The sequence below is a fragment of the Mus pahari genome, chromosome 5 (assembly GCF_900095145.1).
Source record: "Mus pahari chromosome 5, PAHARI_EIJ_v1.1, whole genome shotgun sequence".
In the NCBI taxonomy this organism is placed as follows: Eukaryota; Metazoa; Chordata; class Mammalia; order Rodentia; family Muridae; genus Mus; species Mus pahari.
Genome location: NC_034594.1, coordinates 133567536 through 133592794, shown reverse-complemented (window position 1 = coordinate 133592794; position 25259 = coordinate 133567536). Strand labels below are relative to the sequence as shown.

The 25259-nt window shown below is 37.2% G+C and overlaps 1 protein-coding gene across 2 annotated transcripts in view; it reads left to right on the top strand.

Moving 5' to 3' along the window:
- Nucleotides 1-25259, top strand: part of Rabgap1l (RAB GTPase activating protein 1 like) — a 548268-nt gene that overhangs the window by 71435 nt on the left and 451574 nt on the right. For both annotated transcript variants that reach the window (XM_021197282.2, XM_021197283.1), the window contains exons 6-8: nucleotides 4869-5026; nucleotides 6804-6914; nucleotides 19297-19363. In XM_021197282.2, the coding sequence (XP_021052941.1) occupies nucleotides 4869-5026; nucleotides 6804-6914; nucleotides 19297-19363 (336 nt within the window). The remainder of the gene's footprint in view (nucleotides 1-4868; nucleotides 5027-6803; nucleotides 6915-19296; nucleotides 19364-25259) is intronic.

Genomic DNA, 25259 nt, shown 5'->3' with positions numbered 1-25259 from the left:
CTCTCTCTCTCTCTCTCTCTCTCTCTCTCTCTCTCTCTCTCTCTCTCTCTCCTTTTCTTTTTCCTTTTTTTTTTGAGACAAGGGTTCTTTGTGTATCTCTGGCTGTCCTGGAACTTGATCTATTGGGTAAGCTGGCCCAGAACTCAGAGATCTGCCTGCCTTTGACTCCTGAATGTTGGGATTAAAGGCAATAATGCCTGCTCAGTATTTTTTTTTTATAACTATTTTGGTTATTTTCAATGATAATGCATTCAAGCAAGTTGTTAACTTAAAAAAAATTAACACATTGTTTTTCTTTTTTCACTTTTTCGATAGGGTCTAACTATAATAGCCTTTGCTGGCCTGGAATTCACTAGGTAACCCATAGAGATCTACCTGCCTCTACTTCCCAAGTTCTGGTATTAAAGTCGAGTACCTACCAGACCCAGTTATATGCTTTTCTCATGGAGTGATATTTTTATCTACATACCTACCTTTCTTTCTTTGTTTTTTAAAACTAATGTACTTATTTATGTGTATGGATGTTTTGCTTGCATGCATGTCTGTGCAGCATGTGCATGAAGTGCCTGCAGAATATAGAAGGCCATCAGATCCCTGAGAATAGAGTTATAGACAGTTGTGAGCTGCCGTGTGAGTGCTGGGAACTGAACCGAGAATAAAATAGTTACAGAGAGTTGTAAGCTGCTGTGTAGGTGCTGGGGACTGAACCGAGAATAAAACGGAGTTACAGACGGTTGTGAGCTGCCGTGTGGGTGCTGGGGACTGATCCGAGAACAACCAGGGCTCTTAATCACTGAGCCATCTCTCCAGCCCCACATTTATTTCTTGAATGAACATTCCTTGGTAATTAGTATTTCTAAAGAATAGATTGTGTGGATATTAATTTGAACTTTTATTTTTGAAAAAGGAACTGTGTGTGTGTGTGTGTGTGTGTGTGTGTGTGTGTGTGTGTACTTTGTCATTAAATAGTAACATTTGAACTTTTAACTGTGTAATATTCGTTATTTGGAAAATACTGAAATAAAGAAAATAAAAGTATTAAAATTCTACAGTAGTTAAGATTGTAGTCTGTCCCTTGTTGCTTATGTCTGTGTAACCCCTATTCCCAGCAACACCAGTCAGATACCCAGTTATGTGTCTAGTGTTTTTTGTAGATGGTTTCTGTAGAAACAATTCTTCTGTATTATTTGTCAATAAACATTTGCCTTCTACAGAAAAATGCCTATTTTAGATTATTTTTGTGAGTGTGTGCTTTAATAATGTGTTATGTATTGAAGTGTTTGCCATGATATGCATTTGAATTTACTTTACATAATTGGTTGTTCAGTGTTCTAAGAACTAATGTTGATAATCAGTGTTTCTGAGCTTTACCTTACTAATACCTGCATCACCTTTTTTTTTCCTGCCCACTGACTCTAGAATTCACACACAATATTAACCTTTTTTTGTGAAATAGTAATTTGTGAGACATGACATTTAAATTAATGTCATTAGAGTGAAATTTGAAATGTAGGCTAACATTTGTGATTTTGACTGACTTAATGATTCTTGCTCAACCTAATCACAACTTATTTGTATTTGTTGGAAGTTTTTCAGTGTATTCATAGCACCTAGATTGTTACTTTTTGCAAGAAAAAGCTTAAAAGTTTGTTTAATGAGTAAGTTTATTATTTTATGTGCATAAGGCTTGAGGGCTTCACTTCTTGTTAATATCAGTTACTGCTTTTATTATTTTTCTTTGTTTATTCAAACCCATAAGGTGATAACTAAAATATTTTATAGTTATAAATGTTGTGCTATAAATATGGTTCTACTGTCAACAATAGCTGTAAATGCTTGCAGGAGTATTTGTGTAGAGCTGTTAGTGTTAAAAATGTTAAGAATTTAAGAATTAATTTGGTATTGGAAAAGTAGTTTAGGGTAGTCTAATAATTGTTGAAAGTGTGACTATTAAGAGTTTGAGGGGGGTGGGGGGTATAGGGAACTTTTGGGATAGCATTTGTAATGTAAATAAAGAAAATAATAATAATAAAAAAAAGAGTTTGAGGACAACTTGATTTACAATGTAGGATGCTTTTATTTATATGCAAGAAAAAGCGAATTCCAGAATATACGAATTAAACAAAATCAGAAAAATGAAATGATGTATTCCATTTGATGCAACAAATTTCATTTTTTTGTAAGTGCTGAGGTCAATTGCAGCATTCAATTGCAGCATCTTGTTTATGATCAAGGTACCACTGAACTACAATTGCAGATCAACAGTGCTGACAGTTTCTTCTATTGGAAGGAAATTTTTGTTTTAAGTAAATTTAAAAAACAGTGTTTCCTAGATTAATATGTTCATTGAAATTAAGAATTTTGTTATACTATTCAGTAAAATCTTACTTGCATTTCCCAGAGTGAGTACCGACAATAGGAACTTTGTTTAACTGCTCCCTTTTCACCATGTTCTTCATCCAATGTGTTGATGGGCTGAGAGGCTTGAAGTCTGGTGTTTCTAGCACGTAGTTTGAGATGTTAATTCTGACACATTTTGGATCCAGGGGCAAGAATAGTTTTTAGAAAGTGTAGTATTTATAGTTCTTTGTTACTTTAGAGAAAAATCGAGCCATAAATAAGAACAAAAATACAAATAAAATTTCACAGTCACTATAGTGACCTGACACTAAAAGCATATATATACAAACATTTTCACTATTCATCCTGGAAATCGCTTATGCTCCAAAACACTGAGTGAAAACACTAAAGTTCTTCAGCTCCTCCTAATATCAGATGCTGGATGCTGAAAGGCTGGCAACTTCAGTGTTACGGCCCAGTGTCTAGCTTGTTGAAGCTTAGGGTGTTCTAAATAGAAACTAAGGACTTCAGTTAACACCTTGTTTGTGATTATTCATTGGGAAGATGTATACTACACTCATTTTATAATTACTTCTGGATCCTCTCATTGCAATATTTTGTAGTCTAGAGACATTAATAAATGAGTATAGCTTCTTTTGTGAACCTAAATTAGTTCAGTTTATCTTTTTTGTTTGTTTGCTTTTTGGACACAGGTTTCTGTACCTAAATCTAGCTTGTGACAATCCTGTCTCAGTGGTCTAATGCTGGCAGTACAGGTGTGAGCCACCGTACTTGGCTTAAAAAAAAATCATTTGATTGTATGTGCATCTGTGAATATGCCTGCAGGAGGCTTCAGATATCAGAAGAGGTGTTGAAGTGGGATTATAGACATATATGAGATGTCACATGGGTTCTGGGAACCAAACTTGAGTCCTCTGCAAGAGCAACAAGTGCTTTTAACCACTGGATTTTTGTTTTTAAAGTTGATGTTTATTAACTTTTAAAATATCAGCATTTCATTGGGGGAGGAGGCACAGACTGGGAGGGGGATAACGACTGGACTATAAAAAATATTTTTTAATAATAATAATAATTAGATATATTTAAAAAAGAAACGAAACAAGAATATTTGAACGATGTCTATTAAGTTAAATAATTCTTTTGTAGGGAGGCTAGTGTTCAGTATGAGTACACTTGGACATATTCATGTAGTCTAGGTTCACATACACATTCATTCATCGAGTCTGAGCCTCTTTACTGCTCTGTGAGAGCAAGTCATTAATAACAGAACAAATCAAAACAATGCAGCTTCCTTTAAAAGCCCTTGACTTAGAATTCCAGACTCCACCCACTTTCCTGCTTTGCAGAAAGTATAAACACTTGCTGGCTGCTTCATAAGGTTATACAGAACTAAGTGGGATTAGTATTAGCTGAGTCAGTTACCTGCTAAGCCACATCTGAGGCTGTATAGAAGAGATTAGTTTTGATTTATGATAGCAAACTATCTGTTTTCCCTAACAGAGCAACCTTTCATATATATGGCACCCAAAAGACCCCTGCTGCTTATATTGGGGAGAAATTGCTTTGATAAATAATAGAATAAAATAATGTGATTCATTTTCCCATGACAAATGGTATATGTAGCACAGGTAAGCAGTTTCTTTGGAGGGAATATTGCATTGTCTTTTTTTTTTTTTTTTCTTCGAGACAGGGTTTCTCTGTGTAGCCCTGGCTGTCCTGGAACTCACTCTGTAGACCAGGCTGGCCTCAAACTCAGAAACCCACCTGCCTCTGCCTCCCAAGTGCTGGGATTAAAGGTGTGTACCACCACTGCCCGGCTGCATTGTTTTAATCAGTCATCAGCTGAGAAAACCCTTTCAAAGAAAATATTTCCTAATAATGAAATGATCTCTGATTCTTGAGTTGTTTTTTTTTTTTTCTAGTCATGCCTATTATACATTTTGTTAGTGAGTGAGGTCCTTAATCACAGTTAACGGTGCCAACTCATTGTCATTCCTGAGTGGACCTGGGCCTGCTGCTGTTGTTCAGATCCTAGCTGCAGTTCTTTAATTTTCATTTCTGGTTTCTGAGGTTTATACTGATAGTTTTCAATGTGAATCTTACCTATGTAGGTGTGAAACCCACCAGACTTGAATTTAAGCCTGTGAAATCATGCATTATTGCTGTTTTCATATCGTTATGATATCATATATGGGATTAGTGTGCTTTTTTGAGGGATACTTAAGCAATATATTTTCATGGATTCCATGCTAATGATAATCTTCATATATAATAATCTAGAATTAGAATGATCTGTATTTACAATATATAGTTAATTACCCACTATTTTTTAGTGCATAACTAATGAAACTGTTAGTATATACTGACCAGTGGTCGATTGATGCTTACTCTGTATTTACTTTCTGTAAATTGTTGGTATAGAAAGTTACAGACTAACAGAATGAGAGAGAAGGCTATTATGGTTCATTTAGGCTTTTGTCTAATTGTAGTTCCTTTTCATGTTTTAGGTAAGCAGAATTTTATATAGTTTCTGCACTGCATTCAAACGTTCTTCCAGACAAGTGTCTGATGTTAAAGACTCAGTCATCCCGACTCCCGACAGTGATGTGTTTACCTTCAGTGTCTCCTTGGAGGTCAAAGAAGATGATGGAAAAGGAAACTTTAGGTGAGGATATCTGAAAAGAGTAATCTCAAAAGAAAGTTAGCATTGTGCCTGAAATACAGTATTCACGAGCATGCTTTCTAGACACGAGGTTGTATTCACATCAAGCTTAAGATAGGTCAAGAAATAGTTGGCTGGTGAGTGGTCATAGTTCACTGTTCTCAAACTTCTCAGATAGTCAAATAAATGTAATGATTAAAAGAATCTGATGATACAGAACATTAACTAAAATCATAAAAACTGGGCACAAGGCTGTAATTTTGATAGCCACAGAGAATCACATTTTGATAAAGTGTCCCCTGGGACTGAGTTACAGGTGTTTTTGAGCTGCTATGTAGAAACAGAACCCAGGTTCTTTCTTTGCAATGCGTACTCTTAACCACTAATCCAACTCCTCAGCCCCCTATTAAAATATTCTTCACCAAAATTATTTTTTTGTGGCTGCTGTTAGCATATTATATGGTTTGACCATCGTTTAACCACTTTTTAAATATATACAGTAAATTTTTTCAGTTTAAAAGTAAGTAATTAATAGAAAGTGGCTATTCTATTTAACAATCATCCATATACATTAACAGTGTCTTTTTTGAGTCAGGATCTCACTACATAGCCCTTGTCTGGCCTTGGACTCAGAGATCTGCTCCCATCTTCCTTCCAAGTGCTAGGATTAAAGGTGTGCATAACTACACTTGGACCTTTATTGTTTTTATTTTCTAACAATAATTGCTAGATAGTCACTTGTATTTTTACCAATAAAAAAAGTGAGTGTCAGATTGAGTAAGTTGCTGTTTTTTTCTCTTTCCAAAAAGACAACTTATATGTCTTGTAAGCATGTAAGCATGTAAGTTTTATTTGCTCATTGTGGGAATAGCTACGTTATCTTTTGCTATATTTTAATTAGCTTGATATGTATGACCTGTATCATTTTGTCTATCTTTTATTTATATTTAATTGGATATGTAAAAGTAGTCTTAAATTTTTAGTGCTTAAAAGAGTAATGCGTTCTTACTATTTTTTGCCTTGAGCTTAATTATGGTATGGGTACAGGTGATCACCAGCAGCTGAATTAGAATGTGTCTTCAAAAATTAAATAAGAATCATTTTAAAGTTTGTTATACTTTAAAAGCTAAATTTGAAATTATACCATGTTGTCATGGTTTTAGATACTGCATTCAACCTTGATTGGGAGATAAAATTATAAGGCTTTTGTAATCCATGATCAAAATTTCTAGAAACTATGTTGCTAGTTATAAAATTGTTTTCTATTTGTATGAAGTGAGATTCAATATGTCTTAAGAATATAGTGTTCTTGGACTGGAGAGATGGCTCAGCAGGTAAGAGCACTGACTGCTCTTCTAGAGGTCTGGAGTTCCAATTCCAGCAACCACATGGTGGCTCACAACCATCTGTAATGAGATCTGACTCCTTCTTTTGGAGTGTCTGAAGACAGCTACAGTGTACTTANATATAATAAATAAATAAATCTTAAAAAAAAGAATATAGTGTTCTTGCTGTGCTGTGCAGGTACATGCCTTTAATCCCAGCATCAAAGGAGGCAGAGGCAAGCTGGATCTGTGAGTTCAAGGCCAACCTGGTCTATAGAGTGAGTTCCAGGCCACCTACACGGAGAAACAAAAACAAATAAAAACAAACAAGCAAACAAACGAAAACCACAAAGAATATAGTATTCTTGGTTTAATCTCTTGTTATTTGGTTCTTGTTTTAGAATGTTATATTATCTTTTTCTGTTACTAATTTTTGTTCTTTTTAAATATTTCAGTCCTGTACCTAAGGATAGAGATAAATTTTATTTCAAAATAAAGCAAGGAATAGAGAAGAAGGTTGTGATTACAGTTCAGCAGCTGTCTAACAAAGAATTAGCTATTGAGAGGTAAGCACTTGTCCTTTGTCATACCTCACCCTGGTATTGGCACTGCTAACGTGTTTCAGATTGGATCTTTGCTGTACTGCCCGTGTTTCTACCACTCCAACCTCCCTCCTTCCTCCCTCCAGAGCTCCTCCTACTGATTCAGCCCCCTTGTTCATACTACCCCCTTTTTTTCATATTGCTTAAATGGTTTTATTTTTATTTTTATTAGATATTTTCTTTATTTACATTTCAAATGCTATCCCAAAAGTTCCCTATACCCTCCCCCGCCCTGCTCCCCTACCCACCTACTCCCACTTCTTGGCCCTGGCATTCCCTGTACTGGGTCATATAAAGTTTACAAGACCAAGGGGCCTCTCTTCCCAATGATGGCTGACTAGGCCATCTTCTGCTACATATGAAGCTAAAGACACAAGCTCTGAGGGTATTGGTTAATTCATAATGTTTTTCCACCTATAGGGTTGCAGACCCCTTCAGCTCTGTGGGTACTTTCTCTAGCTCCTCCATTTGGGGCCCTGTGTTCCATCCTATAGATGACTGTGAGCATCCACTTCTATATTTGCCAGGCACTGGCATAGCCTCATACGAGACAGCTATATCAGGGTCCCTGCAGCAAAATCTTGCTGGCATATGCATTAGTGTCTGGGTTTGGTGGCTGATGATGGGTTGGATCCCCAGGCATACCACCCTTTTTTGTTTAACACTTATTTACATCTAGGGAAATCAGTTATTTAATCTTGTATCTTCTAAAGATATATATTTGGTATTTGTGTGTGTGTCTTTGTCTCTGTGCATATGTACATATGTGCATGTGTACATGTGTGTGGAGGCCCCAGTCTCAGGTATTGTTCAGGAATCCTCAGGTGCTGTCTACCTTTGAGGCAGGGTCTCTCATTGACCTGGAGCTTGTTGGTTAGGCTAGGATAGCTGACCCCTGAGCCCTAAGGATCTGTTTCTCTCCTTGTCTCCAGGCTTTGTAATAATGTACACATTGCTGTACTTGCTTTTTAAATGATTATTTTGTTTATTTACATTTCAAATGTTGTTCCCCTTCGTGGTCTTCCCTTCACAAATCCCCCACCCCATCCCCTCTCCCCATTGCTTTTAAGAGGGTACTCCCCACCCACCTACACACTCCTGCCTCAACCCTCTAGCATCCTTCTATGTTGGTGCAACAAGCCTCCACAGGACCAAGTGCCTCCTCTCCACTGATTCCAGATAAGGCCATCCTCTGCACATACATAGCAGGAGCCATGGACCCACCCATGTATACTCTTTGGTTGGTGTTTAGTCCCTGTTGGTTTTCCTGTGGGGTTGCAGTCCTCTTCAGCTCCTTCAGTCCTTCCCCTGTCTTTTCTATAGGGGTCCCCAGGCTCAGTCCCATGGTTAGCTGTGAGTATCTGCATCTGTCTTAGTCAGATGCTGGCAGAGCCTCTCAGAGGACAGTCATACCAGGCTCCTGTCTGTAAGCACATCTTGCCATACGCAATAGTGTCTGGTTTTAGTGTCTGTTGATGGGATAGATCCCAAGGTAGGGCGTTCTCTGGATGGCCATCCAGAGACCATACTTGCTTTATAACCTTGGTTTTGGGAATCAAACTCAGGTCTCGTATATATACTGTCAGCACTTTACTGATTAAGCTATCTTTACAGTCCAAAGGATATGTGTATTTCTCTCTCTCTCTCTCTCTCTCTCTCTCTCTCTCTCTCTCTCTCTCTCTCTCCACATGTATATGTATATAATTAAATTTTTGGTTCCATTTTTTGTTTGTATGGTGTTTTGCCTGCCTTTATGTCCTTGCACCATATACATACAGTACCCAAGGGAACCAGAAGAAGGCATCAGCTCTTGTGGAGCTGAATGGAGTTATAGAAGGTTGTGAGATATGATGTGGGTGCTGGGAACTGAACCCAGGTTCTCTTCAAGAGCAATAAGTCTGATTTCTTCACTGTTAACCTTTCCCCACTTATAACTAGTAAGTAGTTTGTAAAGGAACATTTTAAGACTACAAAGAAAGCTGGGCAGTGGTGGCACACGCCTTTAATCCCAGCACTCGGGAGGCAGGGGCAGGCGGATTTCTGAGTTCCAGGCCAGCCTGGTCTACAAAGTGAGTTCCATGGCTATACAGAGAAACCCTGTCTCGAAAAACCAAAAACCAAACCAAAACAAAACAAAAACCAAAAAAACCACAAAAAACAAGCAAACAAAAACAAACAAACAAAAACCCCCAAACCAAAAACTAAAAAACAAAAAAAACAACCCAAACAATGATCCTCGTTAAATGTCCTTTTTGACTTAGCATTCATTTCTGTTTCAATTAGCTTAAATAGAGTAACCTTGATGAATGTATGTATAGTTGAGTGCCATATTTTAGTTTCTTTACTAACTTGGTTAGTAAAATAAAATAGAAAATAGTAACAGGAATGTTACATTTGCCTATTACATTTGTGAAATAATTTTATTCATCCTCTTCAGTAATGTTCAGCTTTAGTGTCTGTCAGCACATAAGCTTCTTAGAGTACATATATTTTTTCCAGAGCACAACATCTCAACTTCTGCTGCTTAAATTATTTGAGAGAAACCTTTTGAATTATTATATGTTATTATTATCAGACATTTCCAAAGATTTATACATGTTATAATTGTTTTTAAAAGTAATTTTTAACCACCTACTATATTGTTTTTTATTATTTCTTTTCCTTCTCCCTCCTCTTTTTGTGATAGAGATTGAAGCCAAGACCTTGTAAATGTTAGACAAGTACTATCCATGATCTGTCAATCTTTCTGTCTATCTTATCTATCTATCTATCTATCTATCTATCTATCTATCTATCTATCTATCTATCTGTCTGTCTGTCTGTCTGTCTGTCTGTCTGTCTGTCTGTCTGTCTATCTATCTATCTATCCATCTATCTATCTATCCATCCATCCATCCATCNGTCTGTCTGTCTGTCTGTCTGTCTATCTATCTATCTATCTATCTATCTATCTATCTATCTATCTATCTATCTATCTATCTATCTATCTATCTATCTGTCTATCTATCTATCTATCTATGTTTGAGATAGGATACCATGTACACTAGACTGATACTGAGCTGTATGTAGTTAAACATGACCTTGGATTTACTGATCTCCTTGCCTCCTCTTCATAAGTGCTGTCATTACTGCAGGTGACACCATAACAGGCAACCTCTATTCTTTATGTTCTGTGTATGGGTGTTTTGCCTGCATGTATGCCTGTGTACCATGTGTGTGTATGGTACCACTGGAGGCCAGATGAGGGTATCAGACCACCTAAACTAGAGCTTACAGATATTGTGATTTGTCATGTGTATCTGGGAATTGAACCCAGGTCCTTTGGAAGATAATTCAGTGCTCTTAACTGCTAAGCCACCTCTCTTGATTCCCTATTTCTTATATTTACTTATTTTTATTTTATCTGTATGAAATGTTTTGCTTTCATGTATGTCTCTGCACCTTGTCGATGTTGTGTGTGAAGATGCCAAAAGAGGGTATTGGATTCCTTTGGAACTGGTGTTATATAAAGTTTTTAGTGGCTGACGAGGCACTGGGAATTGAACTCATGTCCTCTTGAAGAACAGTTAATTCTTTTAACCATTGAACCATCTCTCCAGCCCTCTATTTCCTTATACATTGACAAAGAGAAATTATATATGTTTGAGACTACACAAATTTTATCACAGAATGATTATTTTAATATAGCAATATTTCCTCAACCTCCTAGATAACTGTTTTGTTAGTGTGCTCCACATATACCATTGCGTTCATGTACACATGTGCTGCTGTCATATCCACTCTATCACCTTCTCTTGATGCCCTCTCATCTTGTTTTGCTCCCTTTCCCAAATACTTCCCTTTATACTTCTCTGTTACTCCCATTTTAGGTTATGACTCCAGTGTGTACAGTTTCTTTGTCCAGTCATTCAGCGCAGGCTCCTAGGCATACTCTACAACTTGGTTATTATTAATAGTGCTGCAGTAAGCATGGGCACACAGGTTGTTTGTTGACTCTGACCCCTTCATTTCCTTCCGAGTCTACACTAGAGTGGTGCAATAGAAGTGGGCAGTAGTTCTGTTTCTAGTTTTGTGAGGAACTGGTAGTGATTTCTCCAATGGCTGCACTAACTTGCATCCCCCTCAAGCGTGAATGAGGAATTTGCACCTTAACCCTCTCATCTTTGACAGTATTTATTTCTTATCTTCTTGGTGCTTGCCATTCATTTTACCTGGACTAAGATGGAATCTCAGTGTAGTTTTTATTTGTGTTTACTCTTAAAGGCTGCTGCTCATTTCTCATGGACTTATTGGTTATTGTACTTTATTTGAGGACCGCTTGGGTCATTTGCTCATTCACTGATTGGGTTATTTGTTCTGGCTCTTAGGTTTTATTTTCTATATGTTTTGAAAATCAATCGCTTGACACATGGATAACTACTTAAACTTCCTCTGGTACTTGTCACCCTTACAGAAGCTTATTAATGTGCGTAGTCTCATCTGCCAATTCTTGCTATTATAGCCTGGGCTATTGGAGTTCTAGTCAGGAAGTCATTGCCTATCCTTTTATGTTGAACTGTTTTCTGCTTGTGTTTTTTTTTTAATAGCTCAAAATTATACGGTCTCTTATCCATTTTGAGTTGATTCTTATAGCAGGTAAAATAATATAACTATCTTAATGATAATCTCATACTTTCATCTATGGTTATAATTAGTAGTGGTTAATAAATTCATTTAAATTATTTGGTTTCTCTTCTCTTCTCTTCTCTTCTCTTCTCTTCTCTTCTCTTCTCTTTCTTAAGCTGATTTCTTAGTATATGGGAATTGGCTTGAAATTGCTTTAGGAATTGTCTTGATCAAACAATGCTTCCTTTGGCAAAATTATCTGTGATAGGGGAGATTTTATAAATACTTAGTTTAACCTGTTTTCAAAAGAAACAAAACCTTGCCTTTTATTATGCCAAATGTATTTAAATCATAAACTGTAAGTGGTAGAATTCGATCAATCCAGTAGGTGGCAGTCTTATCAAGAGAATTCTTAACACTGGCGTCTACACAGGTACTAACAGTTATTTTGTAATAGACAGTTGAAGTGAAAGAATATAGTTCAGATTACATAATATGAGCATTTGTTTTTGTCAAAGAGAAAATAAAATTTATTTAAAAAATATATCAAAGTTAAAAATATGAAATCTCCATTATATTCCAAAGTAGAAAGAATAATACATTAAATCCCAGGTGCACACAACACCCATCTGGAATTCTAATTATTAGGTTTTTTTAATACTTCAGATTTAATACGAAACAAGCTACTTCTTTATTTTTTCAATTGCAGGCACTTCATATAGTGATATTTCATATTTGATATTGATATACTGCTGCTGTCTCTCTCAGCCCCTTTATCAGAAAATACTATTTTGTTTATCTCGGCTCCTAGCACAGTACTTGCCATACAGAGTCTTATAGTTAGGTACTTGAACCTTACTTAACCCTTCTTTTCTGTATATTGTGGTAGGCAGTGTGACCTATGGTGTAGATGCTGTGATTGTGTTTGTTTCACAGTTGAGCAACATGAGGCATAGAGGTTTAATACCTTACTGTGGTCAGACAGATGATTCTGAGTTGAGTCTGTCTACTACTAAAATTCATGTTTCTCTTTCCTGCTTCAATTTGAAAGATAATGAAGTATATAAAATTTTTATTGGCTAAATGTCTTGAAACATGTACTACATTAACTCTGTCTGTAATAATGTAGTATATTTTAAAAGAAGAGAAATGAGAACTGCTCCCTGTCTCAACAATATCCATTGTATTTTCCTTTCCTGACTTACCCATGTTGACATATAAATGTGACATATAAAGCTGTAAGCCCTGAGGGAAGAGATTTTTCTGCACTGTTCTGTTTCTAGGGTTATCTTTTTGTGTGTTGCTTAGATTTTTCTTGGCCACTCTCAATTTTTATTTTTAAAATTTTTGTTTGTATATGTATGCATGACTGATGTTTGAATATGTGTACTATAGCAGAGTCATGGAAGTGGCTTTCTCCTTTCACCTCTATGTGATTCCCAGGATAGTATGTCTTGGGATAGAATGAAGGTTGTCAGGTGTGGGTTTTGAATGAGATTTCTCCAATAATATCAGGCATTTGAACACTTAAATCCCAGTTGATGGTGCTGTTTGGGAAGTTTAGGGAGGTCTTGTTTGTTAGAGGAAGTATATCACTGGAGGCTGGCTTTGAGAGTTTAAGGACTGCTGTTGTTTCAGGTTGTCTCCCTGCTTTGTGACTCTGGTTCAAGCTGTGAGCTCACAGCTCCCCTCTGCTGCTGCAACACCTTCACTGCATAATCACAGAATTAGCTCTCTAGAGCCATAAGACCAAATAAACTCTTTGTTCTTTAAGTTGCCTTAGCCCTGGTGGTTCATTACAGTGGCACAACAGTAAATAATGCTGAAGCTGTTCCCAGAGTGGGCTATTGCTGTGACAGACCTGACTGTGTTGTGGTTTTGAGAAATGTGGAAGATTTTGAAATTTTGGAGTCAGAACACAATTGAGCACCATAGAGGAGCTTACTGGGTCATTCTGATGGGAGCTTGGAAGACAGTAGTGTTGTATGTTATTCCTTGCCAGACAAAAATGTGGCAAAGATTTTCTCTCAGCTTGTAGGCAGTCTCTTTATGCTGGTAATCATTTTTAATTTGATTTAATTTGTATTTAATTTTGATATAGTCTCATGTACAATCCATGCTTGTATGTGTTGGACTATTAGAGTCATATTCAGGAAGTTTTGCCTTTACCTATATCACTCTCTTGTTTGTGTCTTTGGAACACATTCTTTTACTTCCTGTCGCGCTGCCTGGCTTGAGACTCACTTGTGTAGATCAGGATAGCCTTAAACTTGCAGGAATTCTCCTGTCTCAGCCTTCTGAATGTTGATAAAAATGTATACTCAACAGGTATTGTATGAAATGTTTTCAGTATATTAAGTCCGTTTGCTTTGTTCCATGACTCAGTTTACATGTTTGCTTGTTGATTTTCTGTTTGAATGATTTGTCCACTTAGAGAAGTCCAAGTCTGACCCATTTACTATACTTGAGTATCCTTCTCCCTTTATATTTAATAATGCGTGCTTTTATGTATTTGGAAGGTCCCATGTTTGGAAAATATGGTTACATTTGTTGCATCTTGTTGAATTGGCCCTTTATTAATAATGAACTTTATTATCTCTTTATATTTTCTTGATGTTTACTTTCTCTGACATTATTGTCCTTGTTGCTAATCTTTGTGTTCTCGCGCTCTCTCTCTCTCTCTCTCTCTCTCTCTCTCTCTCTCTCTCTCTCTCTCTCTCTCTCTCTNCTCTCTCTCTCTCTCTCTCTCTCTCTCTCTCTCTCTCTCTCTCTCTCTCTCTCACACACACACACACACACACACATTTTTTTTCTAGCTCTTTATTCTTAGTCTATGCTTTTCTTTGCCTACAACTAGGATTAAAGGTGTGCGCCACCATGCCCGGCTTCTGTAATGTGTATGTTGATTGATGTCTTAAGAGTTCATTTTGTTGTTGTTGATTTGTTTGTTTTGGATTGCCATTTGAAATAGATTCTTACTATCTATTCTTGGTTGGCTAGGAGCTTGTAGTGTAGACCAGGTTGGCCTTGAACTAATAAAGATTCATCTGCCTTTGCCTATGACCAATGGGATTAAAGGTATGTGCTCCCCTGCTTGGTGGAGTTAACTAGAACAAAATTCTTAGTTTAAAAATGTATAGATGTGGAGGTAATTATATCAACATTACAAAGAGGTTTCATGTGCAGGTATCCAGTTCTTGCCAATGAAAACCCTTGCATAGCTATAGTTCAGTATCACATTTAGGAAATTAATAAGATCTACAGACCTCAGACTTCTTTTATTTATTTATTTATTTATTTGATAAACAGCATACTACTATGTTATAGTACCATTTCTCAATATTTGGTTTAAATATTTGTGTAAACTGTGAAATCTTAATAGTATTCTGTATGTCACTTGTCAGTTTATTCTTGTCTCCAAATCTCTCATACCTGATTCATGGAACTTTAGACAGTTCTCCTTTTCCAGAAAACACAATATTCAACAGTGACAGTAGAGGGTGCTGGAGGGACACTTCCGGGAGAAGGTGTGTTCCCCTTCTGATGTGCTGTGATAAATTTTCTTGTTTTTGCCACAGATCTGGGAATGTTGCTGGATGCTAGTTGTACATGCATGCATTCTCTCCATGGTTTCATGCCTTTGGTTTTGGCACACTGAGACAACCATGCGAACCTCTCAATATGGACATAGTGGGCTCTAGGGTCTGTACAACATTGGATACGGGTTGGCACCAGGAATCTTGATTTTCTTTGCTTTTCTGCTGGCAGACCTAGCTGCCAGCATATTGACTTTCCCTGGAGGGTACAGCAAGTTTTGCTATCTAAAGGGCTGCAATTACATTTGCCTTTATAGGACGATCTGAATGTCAGGAAAAAATCTTCCTCCTCCTTTTCAATTTTACTTTCACTTGGGATACTTTCCCTTTATCCTTCTATTACAGTAAATGATTCTTTTTAAAATTTTAATTTTTTTATAATTCTTAATTATGTCTGTGTGCTTGTGTAGGGATATAGGCACAGAAGTGTAGGTGCTCTCAGAGGCTGGAGGAGTTGGTCTCCCTGTGACTAGAATGGCAGGTGGTTGTGGATGCTGTGAGTCAGACGTGGGTCCTCTGGAAGAACAGTATGCGCTGTTAATTTTCTGAGGCATCTCTCCAGTCTTGAAGAATTTCTTTGTAGTATGCCTTTCCTGTTCAGAGTATTGTGTGCTCTATTCCATTGTTGGATCTCAGTTGACAGATTAATTGGATTAATTAATTAATTCGTTTCTTATGATATCAGCCAGTCCCACAGATAAAGCTTCTAATACTTTTCTGGGGAAGCAAAACAAACAAGCCAACAGAACCCAAGTAAATATTTTAGATAGCCTTAAGTGTCATGAAATTGAGAAGGTAACATCTTCCTGCTGGTAGATTTTACCATGTGTCTATCTCATTCCAGGTTTCTCATATATAGACTTATTTATACCAAAGCAAGAGCTACAAAGGTGTTTTTTTCTTATTTCTTTTGGCATGGTGCTACAGCATGGTATTTACCTTGGTAAGAAACATAGCTTGCTAATAAGGCAGCAGTGAATGAGAGCATCTTGCTTTTCTTTCCAAAACCTTTCCCTTTGACATCTGTGGGACCTGTTTAGGCAGATAAATTAAGAATACATTTATATACTTACAGAAAGAGTAAAATTGTTTTTATTTTACTAATAAAACATTGCTTAGCTAATAACATTTTATCTCTTATTTTTAATAGAATCTTTTTAAAAAGGGCTTATGTATATGTCCACATGTCTGTCATGTGTGTGTGTGTGTGTGTGTGTGTGTGTGTGTGTGTGTGTGTGTGTGTGTGTGTATCCTTGGAAGGAAATCAGACCTTCTGGAGCCAGAGCTACATGTGATTGTGAGCCATTTGAAGTGGGTGCTGGGTAGTGAACTCAGGTTGGCTGGATGGAGTGGCATGTGCTCTTAGATGCCGAAATATCTCTTCAACCACCTTAATGGAAGTATTGGAGAGGGAAAAAAGTATTTACAAAAATGTTTGGAACCTTTTGAGGGAAGAGAAAAAAAACCTAATAATAATATTTTAATTTAGTAGGGCAGAAAATGGAGAGTTCTCCCATGTTCATGGCTTGGTAGAATTAACATCATAAAAATAGCATCCTATCAAAAGCAATCTACAGATTCAATGTACATAGCAGGTCTAAGTCAGCCTGGAATGCATGATACCCTATCTCAAAAACAAACAATCAATCAAACAAGCAGGCGAGCATTGGAGAGCTGGCTGGCAGTTAAGAGCCTACTTCTCTTGCAGAAGCCCTGAGTTTTATTCTCAACACCCCATATCAGGTGGCATACAACCACCTGAACTGCAGCTCAAGGAAATCTACCACCATGAGCATATAACCCCTACAAAACATATACATACACACAATACACTGGCATCATAGAATGTACCATATCTGACAGTGATTGCTTGTTTACCTATTTTTCTCTCCTGTGGACTGTGCACTCATTGAGATTACAGGTGAGACAGCAGTTTCCTTTCCTGCCTTGCTCACGGAATTAGTTAAAAAAAGTTGAAAGCGCTGAAATCCTCAGAGAACCATATAATATTGACATTAGGTATAATGGTACTAATAATACCTATCATATTTCCTGACATATTTATTCCTAATAGATACTTTCATGGTGTTCATAAAAAGTCTTATGTGCTTTTATGAAGTATAATTTTAGAAATTACTAATAGGGCTTGATAAAAAATGTGTATTTTTATTGCTGGAGGACTTAAAGTTTCTCTGTTTACCTATCTCATTTTCTAGATGAAAAAGCAGAGGCCCAAGGGTAATAGTTAGGTGCTTCCCCGATGTCATACTGCCGGCTGGTGGCAGTATCTTTTATTTATAAGCCAGGGAAAGAGGAGTGCATCAGAGATCACTGAACTAAGGTGATGGGTATTACTAGTTAAGGGAATCTGGACTTTCAAGGTCTTTTTGCTGCAAAGTGTCATATAGAATTATTACCCCAAGATAATGTAATTGTAGTTTTACCATTTATGTCCAAGTGACTGAGAAGTAATGGTATAGTACTTTATATTTTCCAAAACAACCAAAAGAAGAGAGGTTATATTAAAAACTGTGGCATTGATTTAGGTAGGAGCTTTGAGAAATAGATTTAAGCATTTTTATAGTACTTTCATACAGTAACTTTAAAAAGTTTAAAATCCAGGAGCATGTTGTTAACCCAAAGAGATACTGGAGAGAACAGAATAGGCAGGAGAACTTAGGACACAAAATGAACACATGAACAACAATTACATTATTATTATTACTATTATTAACAAGAGGTAAGGCCACAGTAGAAGAACTGATACAAAAATCATATACATTTAAAGGAGATAATGTAATTTAAAAATTTGAATATTAGAATAGATTGTGTTTTCAGTGGCCTAGGAATGTGTTTGGAGAATTATTATCCGAGTTTACAGGCTTTATTGTTGGTATAGGTGTGGCCTTTGCCAGACACCAAAAGGAAGCCTTGAGCACGGTACTCCCAGTACTCGCAGGAAGTATAGGCACTACTTAGTGGAGTCATACCTGTGCAGAAGTGTGCTGGTAGGAAAGCAAGCCTTTGTGTAACCGGAAGGAGAACTAAGTGTAGACTGCTAGCTCCAGTATAAAAATCGACACTTTAGTTTTACAGTGTTGTTGCGGCTCAAACTTAGGACCCCAGGGTGCCAGGCAGCCTCCCTACCATTGGGCTCCTTATGCAGCGCATGGCATTTTACTTTTTTAATTTTAAAAGCTTATGCTTGATTTAGTTGTATTCTTTACTCCCTATATAAAATTCTGCATGACATATTGTTTATACTTTAGGGTTGCTCTGGTCAAAAATTCTGTTAAGTGTGACTGTTCTTTGACAGAATGACGCCCTGGACAGGTCACAGTGCATACTGAGTTGTAAGATCTATTTAGTAGTAATATAAATTTGGGTGTATTGTTTAACTGATCTGAACATGACTGATCTACCCATAAAGTAGAGCTAATGATAGCCTAGAAATTTTAAAAAAGCAGTTTAGAGCTTATGAAAACCTTTTCCAAATAAAGTAGTATTGGTAAGATTCCTGAAGCTATATTAGGACCAGGAAGCATGGGCAATAGGTAATAATCTTAATCATGTATTGGGTAATATTGTATGTATGATAGAGCAGTTAGTGATGAAGCTTGTGTAACTGGTTTTTATCTCAACTGAGTATATATGCTATGTGGTGGACATGATTCATAAGGACCAGAGTACTAAAGTTTTATTCTGTTAATGTAGCTCCAATCAGAGAGAGCAAAACTTAATTTATTAATTAATTAATGTGCTACTAGGAATTAAGTATGGGTTAGTTAATTATGACCTGTAGTTTTGGAATAACTATAAGGCAAATGAAAATTTTTATTTTTCTAGGAACTGATTTATATCTTACTACTATATTAATAATTTAATATAAGTTTTGGGAAATTTTCTGATCTTGGTTATTTATTTGTAAAATAAAGACCCGAGAATTTTGACACCTTATCTTTATAATTTGTATATAATTTTGTTATGTATCTTGGGTTTTTAATCTATTATGTTCTTGAAAAGACAAAGCTATTTGTGAATACAAACCTCAGGTTATATAGTTATGTTAGGACTTGTTTCTCACTGGACCTCTATGTTCTTCTTGATACCTTATTTTTCCTTTTCTTTTCCCCCAATATTTTCAGATGTTTTGGAATGTTATTAAGCCCAGGTCGAAACGTGAAGAACAGTGACATGCATTTACTGGATATGGTAATGACAACCTTAAGTGTCCTAATCAAGTACAGAAGACAGTTATTTTATATTTTAAAATTTTTGTTATGTTGTCAGAGTTATTTTAATTTTGTGATGCAGTAATTACATTTGGAAACTCAAACTTAAAATTATGTATGAAGGAAAGAAAGTTTGTACACAAAGAATTGTGTGTAGGGTGAAAGCTGCAGTGACAGGGCCTGTCTCCTTCAGCCAACTGGTTTCTTAGGAACAAGTCTCTCCTTTGAGCCTAAGGTAACAAGCAAATGTTTTCAAAGTGCATGTAACTCTCATTTAGTTAATGTGCAGTCAACTGCAGCTCTGTGACGCTTGTTTTCTTTGAAGCATTTCCTTGAATTTGTACTTAGCAATGGATAGTGACTAGATTTTTTTTTTTTTTTTGAGGAAGGCTGTTAAAGGATTAATGAGACAGGCAGTGATGGCACAAACCTTTAATCCTAGCACTTGAGAGGCAAAGGCAGGCAGGTCTCAGTGAATTCAAGGCTGGACTGGTCTACAGAAATAATTCCAGGACAACAAGGGATACACAGAGACACTCTATCTTGAAAGACAACAAAAACAAAGAGACAAAGCAACAAAAAGATTGATGACACAGACTCGGTTAATAAAGATTGATGATACAGACTCGGTTAATGCTCGTGAAGGTGGCAAGGCATTCTAACTGTAAAGAGAAGTGCCTTCTGGTGCTGCTGTTAGAGAACATTCACTTGGTGATTTAGATGCTGCAGAAATGTTAGAGTAAGCATGAAATTCCTTACTTTGTGAGTTTAGTTTTTTATATTTTATATATTTTCTTTCAACAGTGTTTCATAAATATAATTTAAATATCACTGTAGGAAGTTTTCCTTTTAATTATTTCATGATAACTATGTCAGCACTAATTTTCTAGCAATATTAGAACACATTATTCAAAAATTTGAGAACCTAGTTGTATGCCAAACACTATGTGATGTATTGGGGTTTTAGATTTGTGTAAAATATAGTTCTTTTTTTTCTTTTTTCTTTTTTTGGACATTTTCTTTATTTACATTTTAAATGTTATCCCTTTTCCCGGTCCCCCCTCCCAAAACCTCCTATTCTCCCACTCCCCCTGCTTCTGTGAGGGTGCTCCCCCACCCATTCACCCACTCTCACATCCCTGCCCTGGCATTCCCCTACACTGGGGCATCAAGCCTTCATAGGACCAAGGGCCTCTCCTCCCATTGATGCATGACAAGGCCATCCTCTGCTATATATGCAGCTGGAGCCATGGATCCCTTCATGTGTACACCTTGATTGGTGGTTTAATTCTTGGGAACTCTGGGGGGTTTGGTTGGCTGATATTGTTGTTCTTCCTATGGGGTTGCAAACCCCTTCAGCTCCTTCAATCTTTTCTCTAACTCCTGCATTGGGGACTCCATGCTCAGTCCAATGGTTGGCTGCAAGCATCCAACTCTGTATTTGTCAGGCTCTGGCAGAGCCTCTCAGGAGATAGCTATATCAGACTCCTGTCAGCAGCACTTCTTGGCATCTACAATAGTGCCTGCATTTTGTGACTGTCTATGGGATGGAACCCCAGGTATGTCAGTCTTTGGATGGCCTTTCCTTCAGTCTCTCTGCTCCATACTTTTTTTTTTCCATATTTTTTCCCATGAGTATTTTGTTTCCCTTTCTAAGAAGGACCAAAGCATTTACACCTTAGTCTTCCTTCTTCTTGAGCTTCATATGGTCTGTGAATTTTATCTTGGGTATTTTGAGTGTTTGGGCTAATATCCACTTATTAGTGAGTTCATACCATGTGTGTTCTTTTGTGATTGGGCTACCTCTCTCAGGATGATATTTTCTAGTTCCATCCATTTGCTTAAGAACTCCTAAAACTGATAAACCACTTCAGCAAAGTGACTGGATATTAAATTAACTCAAACAAATCAGTAGCCCTCCTCTACTCAAAGGATAAGCAGGCTAAGAAAGAAATTAGGGAAATGACACCCTTCACAGTAGTCATAAATAATATAAAATACATTGGTGTGACTCTAACCAAGCAAGTGAAAGATCTGTGTGACAAGAACTTCAAGTCTCTGAAGAAAGAAATTGAAGATCTCAGAAGATGGAAAGATCTCCCATGCTCATGGATTGGCAGGATTAATATAGTAAAATGGCCATCTTGCCCAAAGCAATCTACAGATTCAATGCAATCCCCATCAAAATTCCAACTCAGTTCTTCATAGAGTTAGAAAGAACAATTCTCAAATTCATTTAGAAGAACAAAAAAAATCCAGGTTAGGGAAATCTATTCTCAACAATAAAAGAACTCCTGGGGGAATCACCATCCCTGATCTCAAGCTGTAGTGATAAAACCCTGGACGGTGTTGGTACAGATACAGGTAGGTAGAATAATGGAATAGAATTGAAGACCCAGAAATGAACGTACACACCTATTGTCACTTGATCTTTGACAAAAGAGCTAAAACCATCCAGTGGATAAAAGAGAGCATTTTCAGCAAATGGTGCTTGTTCAACTGGGGGTCAGTATGTAGAAGAATGCAAATTGATCCATTCTTTTTTCCCTGTACAAAACTCAAGTCCAAGTGGATCAGGGACCTCCAAATAAAAACAGATATACTGAAACTTATAATAGAGAAAGTGGGGAAGAGCCTCGAAGATGTGGGCACAGGGAAAAATTTCCTGAACAGAACACCAGTGGTTCATGCTTTAAGATCAAGAATCGACAAATGGGACCTCATAAAATTGCAAAGATTCTGTAAAACAAAAGACACTGTCAATAGGACAAAACAGCAACCAACAGATTGGGAAAAGATCTTTACCAATCCTACATCCAATAGAGGGCTAATATCCAATATATACAAAGAACTCAAGAAGTTAGACTCCAGGGAATCAAATATCCCTATTAAAAAATGGGGTACAGAGCTAAACAAAGACTTCTCAATTGAGGAATACCAAATGGCTGAGATGCACCTAAAAAAATGTTCAACNTCCTTANTCATCAGGGAAATNCAAATCAAAACAACCCTGAGATTCCACCTCACACCANTCAGAATGGCTAAGATTAAACACTCAGGTGACAGCAGATGCTGGTGAGGATGTGGAGGAAGAGGAACACTCCTCCATTGCTGGTGGGATTGCAAGCTGGTCCAACCACTCTGGAAATCAGTTTGGTGGCTCCTTAGAAAATTGCACATAGTACTACCTGAGGACCCAGGTAGTACTGGGCATATACCCAAAAGATGCTCCAACATATAACAAGGACACATGCTCCACTATGTTCATAGTAGCCTTATTTATAATAGCCAGAAGCTGGAAACAACCCAGATGTCCTTCAACAGAGGAATGGATACAGAAAATGTGGTACATTTACACAATGGAGTACTACTCAGCTATTAAAAATGACGACTTCGTAAAATATAGTTCTTAGTAGCTGTGTGCACTTATTCTTGTGGTGAAGTCAAATCTTTTGAGAGTGTAATTTCAGCAATGGTTAAGTGCTTTCTCTAGTGTATAGTGTGCCATGAACACAGAGAGGAAATACTGCCTGGATAGGTCACGTGAGGACAGCCAGTTACATTGAACGTGTTAGTACAGATTAGTTGTTAATCCAGCTCTCTTTTACCTTTCTCTACAACACATCAGTAATGAATGTTGGCTTTCCAGAAGCAAGTCATAGCATTTTTTAGCCATAAGAATAACATGAAGAAGTCTTTTTGAGAGTACTGAGGCATTATAAAAAAGATTAAGATGCTGACCATTAGTTATGGTCTTTCAGAATCTATGGGATAAAGGTGAATCATTCCTAGAAATTGCTACATAAAACCTAAAATCAGACTATGGAGTTATAAGGTGGTGTGAACCTCTGAGGCTCCTTAGTCACATCTGTGTGTTTTGACACCATTTTATGAATCATCAGTATCAAAGGCCTAGACAATATTCATATTCCTGGGAACAGAAGTGGGGTCACTGCACAACAAACAGTTGGGCAGTGTTTGGCTTTGCATTTTTAATACCAATTTTTGTGATTTACTATTATCTGGTGTTGTTAATCTTCTTGACATCTTAACATATGGTCACTGAACCTTGGCTAGATTTTGTCTAATAAAAAGGAACTCAATACTTTACATTGAAACCAAGGAGGTAATTCTGGTTATTGACAGGATATTCTTTGTAATAAGCGAAAGGTGCACTCTTTGCAACTTGGCCTTAATATTTTAGTTTTGCTCTTAGAGTAAGATGTTCATAGTTTTGCTCCTATGACCTACCCAAATGTCATGGGAAACTGAAAACAAGTTTTCTGCCACTTCATTTATTTTAAAAGACTTTGAAAAGGCATTTACCAGTTTGTGAAATGTTTTTTATTTATACTGAGCAATTAGCGATGATAAGAATTACTTTGAAAATTTCAGATTTGAAAGCACTATATTTACATCAATTCTACCCCTCTTCTTCCCACTCTTTCTTGGATTCATGATCTCTTCTGTAATTGCTGTTGCCATATTCATACATATGCATGTACACATTCACAGCCACTTGTTTAGTGTTACATTTGTGTTGCTGATATGTACATATGTTTAGGGATAATCACTTGAAATTGGATAATGTATTGGGAAGTTAATCCCTGGAAAATAGTGATTTTTTTCTCTCTCATAACAACCATTGACTGCCCATTGTTCTGAGTATGGGTAGGCCTTTGTGAAACTTCATCCATCTCTAATGCTGTGCTCATTATGCAAGTCTTTCTTAGGCAATGACAGTGTTGTGTTCTCATGGCCGTGGCCTATCTGTCATGCCTAGTGGTCCCTTGGCTCTGAGACTCTTCTCTCTATTCCCCAGTGTTCTCTGAGCCTCAGGTGTAGGGTTGTGCTGTAGATACTCTGTTTAGGACTCGGCACCCCATAGTCATTTGTTCTCTGCATATTGACCAGTTGTGGATCTTTGTAGTAGTCTCCATCTGCTGCCAAAAGCTTTTTAGATCAGGATTGAGAGTTAATTTATCTGTAGGTATGTTATACAATGAATGTTTGGAAAGCAGTTAGAAGCTATATTGACGTAGAAAAGTGATAGTAGTAATTTTTTCCTTACTATCTATGACTTTACCACCTATGGGTGGAAGCCTAGGTTTATGATACCAGACATGAGTTCTCTTGGATTACATGGGCCTTAAGTCCAATTATGCAAGATGCCAGGGGAGAAAAGTAATCCATAATCCTACCCAGCTGTGGAACTGACAAACCATAACGATGACTCACCCTGCAAGATATTCCCAGTGGTATGATACTGGCATTTATCCCTAGGGTAATGCATATTTTCCCTATGCATTTTTCTAATTAGGTGCATTGAGACTTTTAAAAAATATTTATTTTTATTCTTTAATCCTTTTTTACAGTTCAGACTATATCTCCCTCCTGATCTGCCCCCTGGCCACTCCTCATCCCATACTTCCTCCTCACCTGACTCCAAAAGAATGTCCTCACTCCACCCCACCCCCCAATCCCACCAGCCCTCCCCATTCCCTGAGGCCTCAAGTCTCTCAAGGGTTAGATGCTTCTTGTCTCACTGAAGCCAGAACAGACAGTCCTCTGCTGTATATGTGTCAGGGGCCTCATATCAGCTGGTGTATGCTGCCTGGTTGGTGGCTCAGTGTCTGAGAGATCTCAGGGGTCTAGGTCAGTTGAGACTGCTGGTCCTCTCATGGGGCCTCCCTCTTCCTCAGCTTCTTCCAACCTTTTCCTAATTCCACCACAGGGGTCACTGGCATATAGAAATTTGGGATAAGAAGTTATTCCTGGCTAAAACCATCCAGTGGAAAAAAGATAGCATTTTCAACAAATGGTGCTGGCACAACTGGCGGCTATCATGTAGAAGAATGAGAATCGATCCATTCTTA